Source organism: Lipotes vexillifer, unplaced genomic scaffold (assembly GCF_000442215.2).
Source record: "Lipotes vexillifer unplaced genomic scaffold, Lipotes_vexillifer_v1.1 scaffold299, whole genome shotgun sequence".
NCBI classification, from domain to species: Eukaryota; Metazoa; Chordata; class Mammalia; order Artiodactyla; family Lipotidae; genus Lipotes; species Lipotes vexillifer.
The window spans coordinates 3,747,869-3,753,553 of NW_006784347.1; the positions used below are offsets into that span (position 1 = coordinate 3,747,869).

The 5,685-nt window shown below is 56.1% G+C and overlaps 1 protein-coding gene across 1 annotated transcript in view; it reads left to right on the forward strand.

The window, feature by feature from the left end:
- The window catches only part of QTGAL (queuosine-tRNA galactosyltransferase), a 107,348-nt gene extending 105,787 nt beyond the window's left edge, over nucleotides 1-1,561 (forward strand). The window contains exon 13 of the mRNA XM_007456791.1: nucleotides 1,481-1,561. Within this exon, the coding sequence (XP_007456853.1) occupies nucleotides 1,481-1,561 (81 nt within the window). The remainder of the gene's footprint in view (nucleotides 1-1,480) is intronic.
- Nucleotides 1,562-5,685: the final 4,124 nt, after the last annotated feature.

The window sequence follows — 5,685 nt, forward strand, 5'->3', positions numbered from 1 at the left end:
TCTTCACGGGTCGTGGGGTAGCCATGTCTTCTGCTTCACTAGACAACGCCCAGGAGGCCAGGACAGGGGGGACACACCCAGGCAGGGAGGGAGGGGTCCCTCTAGGCCTCACGACTGGACGGTGGGGTTCATTTCCATCTGATCCCTGCTGAGACCAAGACCTTTCCCGCATCTGTCGGGCGTGTGGATTTCCTGTGTCCTGATGTTTCTGATCAGCTTCTTGTCCACGGGATTGTGTGTCTTCTCCTGACCCGAGGAGTCCTCTGTACCCTCTGGGTTCTAGTCCTTGTTGGTTTCATGTCTGACCTTTTTAATTTTCTTAAGGGGGTGTGTCCACTCATGGACACATGAGTACCTTCCCGGTGGCCCCTTTACAAGCCCAGGTCTGTGGCTGGGCTGGCCCTGAACCCACGTGTATTTCCTTTGAAAACTTGGAAGCAGAGAGATAATGGGAGGAGAAAACGGGGGCTAAGAACAGACAGCAGGTGGAGGACAGAATGTGGAAATGTCAGGTGTTTCCCAGGTAGAATGGTTTTCATTTAAATACTTGTAGCAAAGTGCAGGTAACAGCAGTAAGAGGAGCAGAAACAGCCCAGGACAAGGGTGATTCCCCATGTTGGGCCCAAGGACAGACGGATGACACCCAACAGGAAGGAGTGTGGTGGTCAGGCAGCCCCTCCCACGTCCTGGCAGAGAGGCCCCCGCTTCGCTGGTTATGGAGGCAGGAAGGGACCTGGCAGGTGGCGCTGGGACGAGGGACAGGAGCCTGCAGATGTCTCCCGAAGCCCCGCCGTGGCCCCACACGGGAGGGCGGCCGAAGCAGCACCAGTGCACGGGCCCAGCTGAAGAGTTTGGGGACCTGTCCCCAAGTCCCGCACCAACAAGGGTACAGGGAAGACGTGGGCAGGGGCTGCCTCCTGTCTCAGCCATGGGGGTGGGTACGGAGCGGGAGGCGGGAGGGGCTCTGCCAGCAGCTGGCTGTTGGGTCACAGTTTCTGTCCCCAGTGCTGCCTCCCACCTGTGGCCCTGCAGAGGCCATGGGGGTGGGGCGAGGGGCCCACCATGGAGACCCCAGGATCAGTCAGGACAGGGGAAGCTGGCTCTGCCCTGGACCAAGAGATGAGCAGAAGGGACTGCCCTTGAGAGCCTCACCTCCTCCCCCGAGTCCCTGTGGGGGGCCAGCTGCCTCCTGCAGGGAGGGGCCGAGGCGAGGCTGGTGGAGGCACCTCAGAGGACCCCCTGCCCCCAGCCTCCCTGGTGACCTATGGGACATTGTGGCCAACTGCCAACAGGTTCCCTTCCGGCACTTTTCTCCTTCTGGACCCTCTCCTTTTAGCAGTGGAGCAGAAGTTCACAGTGGACCACCTAACAGGTGGCCACAGGCAACCCCAAACCCCAGGCCCCCAAGGGAGGCTCTTGGGGTCCCCAGTGCAGGCCAGGGGAGGCCTGGATAGAGCCAGACCTGTCGCTCCTCCCCCAGGACCTCACAGGGGGCGCATTTGAAGACAATCTGAGGTCGCTGCACCTGCAGGAGGGCCGGGATTTCCTTCACTTCAGCTGACAGACCCATGGCAGCTGCTCCCAGGTATGTACGAGGCCCCCAGCAGCCACAGCCCAGGGTCGAGAGCAAGTAGGGAAGGATGGCCCCGTGGCCCCCAGTGGGGAACATGCCCGGTGGAGGGTGGCACCCAGATGCCCCTCAAATCCCCTTCACCAGGAGGGCGCGTCTTAGTGTTCTTATCAGGTGTGGTTTACGTGTGGTAAAGCACACAGCCGTGAGCACACGCCTGAGGGGTGTTGTCCACACCCCACCGTGTATCTCACACGTGTCCACACATGTGTACAGATACCACAGACCGAGACATGGAGCAGCTCCTCTGCCCTCGGGGAGGGCGTGGCCACACAATGCACCCTCCCCAGAGGGCCTCCCTTGTGTCTGTGGCAGACGTTCTAGTCACTCGTTCTAGTCACTGCACGGCTCCCCAACGCCTGCCTCGTTCCCAGCTCTGGCCACTGTGGAAAGTCTGGTCCGTGTCTGAGTGGGTGGCTGGCTCCAGCCATGTGGGGGCCGCATGTGTGAGAGACATGGAACTAGACAAGGCCCAGCCCGGGGACAGGGGCTGCGTGCTCACGGCTTGTCTGGCGGGGAGCTGGCCCCTCGCGGGGCGGGCGGAGGGGGGCGCCCCGCTGTGCCTGGCGGGGGGCGGGGGGGCCGTGGCGTGAGCGGTCGGGCGAGTGAGTCTCCTCCTCCAGTTGGTCCTAAGCTGGATGTATGGCTAGAACTGGGGAAGCTGGCAGTTGTGACCACGTCCTGGCCACTGGGGACCAGTGGCTACACAGTTCTATGTTGAGACACGGTCTGGAATTGTCCCTTTGTGCATTTGGTCTCTCGGTCCCAGGAGGCCAATGGCTTTTCCCTAAAGGTGACGCACAGCTGCTACCCCTGGGGGCCTGTCTCCTTGATCCAAGAACAAATCATTGATGTGTTGAATCATTGGTGCCATCAATGCTGGAGTTGAGTGATGATTCCCACTGATGGGAGCCCTGCCCTAACAGTTCATGTGAACAAGGCAGTAACTCCTGGGTCCGAGTAGGGTCGGGGGGCTTGAACAATCAGGAGTGGCCTCATTGTGGAGTCATGTCTGAGTCAGAATTCCCCGCCTTGGTGATTTAAAAGCATCGGGGTCTCTGCCTGCCGTCTCGGAAGACCCTTCCCAAAGCACACGAGGTGTTGGTCAGAGGCAAGAGGATCAGTGTTCTGGCTACAGGACTCCAGGACCTTCTAAAAATGCATGTTTATTTTTATACTGTATGTTACCATTGTCCATTAAAAAGAAATTCTACGTGCTTTTAAAAATCTACATATTAGCCGTTATTCTTTTTGTTACATGGTCGTTGTTTATAGTTTTCTCTGCCCAACATTCTCTCTTGCACCTGCGTTCACCTGGCAGCAGGAAAATGATCCCTAAGCTTTATCCACTAGAATCTGCCCCCAGAATCTGCCTGAAGATATTTCTGTCATCACAACTGGGAAGGGGGTTTGCTACTGGCATCTAGGTTGCTGCTAAACATTCTGCAACACACAGGACGGTCCCCACAACTAAGAATTATTTGACCTCAAATGTCAACAGTGTCAAGATTGGAAACCATCACTGGCATTAAGGAGGTTTGTTTTATCTGTAACGACCTATTTTGTTCTTCCCTGAATGACAGCTGTACTAGCTTCAGTCCAGCCGAGGCGAATTGTTTTCTCTCAGCTCGATGAGGATCTCATTCCAGTGTTAAGTCCACTGTTGCCATCCAAGAGGGGCAGCTGCCCGGACCACCCAGTCTCCCAGCAGTTCTGCTGCAACGTGTCCAGACGTGAGCTTGTCCTGTTTGGGATCTTGCTTCTATCACCAAATATGTGGCTCCGTCTCCCGAGACCCCAGCTGCACACAGGGCAGGTTCTCTGGTGTCTCTTCACTTTGTTTTCATATTTTCCAGTTGTTTTTCTGGATAAAACTCTTTCAGATCTTCCAGTTCCCCAATTCTCTCTTCAGCCATGTCTAGGTGGTTAATTCATCCATTGAGCCTTTTCCCCCGCTAATTTCCTCTTGATAATTTCTAACCCTTTTCAAAACTGAATTCATTTTATATTTTGTGTCTTTTGGGGTCTGATTTTATTAAGGTCTTGCTAATGGTGCCTTGTTTCTTTGTGCATTTTGTGCAATTTGGGGATGTGAGCTTATGTTCTTCTCTCTGTAGGGCTCAGCCTGCATCCTTCCAGAGAGGGTTTTGTTTGCCTCCTCTTCCCAGTGTCTGTCAGCACCACTGGTCGGGCGCCAATGTGATCACATTCCCCTCCACCAGCACCAGGCAGAGACTGAGACAGGTGTGCTCCTGTGGGGACCTACTTCTCACTCTCCTTGCTGCTGAGGGTACAGCTATTTAGGGCCCCAGCTGTATGTGGGGTCTGCTACTAGATTTGGCCCTGGGCCTTATGCTATCACATCCACACTTCCCAGCCAGCCTCCAGGGCTCAGCAGACATGGATCCTGGGGACGCCAGGGACCTGCTCACTGGGATGGTTCACTCTGTGTCTGGGACATGGCCATATGCTCACGGCCACACCGCTGCCCTCACATATCCTGTTTCAGGCACGAGGCTTCTTGCGGCTCTTCAGACCCACCCACCTCACTCCCACTGGGGCCACAGGTGCCCTTCTCTGCCCCTTTCGGGGGTGGTGGTGGTGGTGGTGTCTCCTGGCCACTCCCTCTACCAGGTGGCAGCCCAGCACTGTCCACCCACCCCGACTTGCTTCAGACCACTGCTTTCCACGATGTCCACCTCTGCTGTTGTCTGCTTCTGGCCACGTCATCATGAGGGGGGACTCCCCACAAATCTGTCACCTGGACCCAGATGATGGGCTCCAAATGAAGGAGGAGGTTCCCAGCCACCAGGCGCCTGATGAGAACAGGTGCTGACCATGGCCAAAGGTGTGCAGGGGCAGCTGGACGCTGCCGGCTTTGTTGGTTTTCCTCGGGTTGCGAAGGTAGATCAGCAATGGAAGAAGAATTGCTTCACGACACAGCATCATCAACGTGGTAAACTGGCCTGTCTCCATGTCTCAGAGACCGTGTCTCTGGAATCTTGGTGTTTTTTTAAAATTATGCTAAAAACAGTTCATTGTATTCCTTCTCAAAAGCTCCTTGCTTGGTTTTCTCAGCCAAGGTCTAGGTGCTGCTCTGTGGACCCCGTCTGCTGCAGGGATACAAGTGGGGCCTCCTGTGGCCACCCTGCAGGAGAGCCTTCCAACCAGCGTGGCCTCATGTGGCCTGAGGCCGCCTGGCCATCCAGGACCCCTCACCACGTGACAACGTCCACCAGCTATGGGGCCTCTGGCTATTCTTCCATTGAAAATGGAAAAAACTCTACTTATTTTCAAGAGGAGACATGTTTTAAGGCTTAAATGAAATGAAAGTTAAAACCTCACGCAAGACTAACATGGGCTTCCACTCTCAGGGAAGGTCGGCGATCCCGGCATGTCCACTGGCTCAACTGGAGCAGGAGAAACTCACTTAGCAAAGGCAGCAGGAAAACACGTCTCAGGATTGTACCAGCAACACCTACCATGGCCTCCAGCCATGGACCTGTGGGCGCGCACGTCCCAGGAGGGGCGGTCTGTCCCGTGGCCCAGGTGCAGGAACACTGTCCTGGGCCTGTGGCTGGACGACTTCACTTCAGATGTTCTACCTGCCCGTCTACATCTGTCCTGCATCCAGACCTCAACCCGTGAAGCAGCAGGTGGAAGGGTGGGGATGGACCAGGAGCCTGCCACACACAGGCTCCTGCAGTAGGCGGCCTGACCCCTCAGCACTGAGACTGGCCACGCAGGTGCTCAAGTGGGGAAGCTTTACACACGTCGGCCTCACTGGCCCCTGGACAGGCCAGCATGAGTGCCAGCCCATGTGGACAAAAGCAGCCTGTCTTTGCTTCAGAAACCCTGAGTGTGGACCCCATTCTGGATAAATGAAGAAAAGGTTCAGACAATCCTGGAGGCCACACGTCGGCAGATCTATGAAGCCACTGACCGTGCCCTGCTTCCGTCAAGGGTTTGAGCTGCTGTCACAAGTCCCCCGTGTGGCTGAACTGGTCCTGGTGGGATTCTGAGAACACAGGTTGGCTCTTTCTGACTGAATGAAA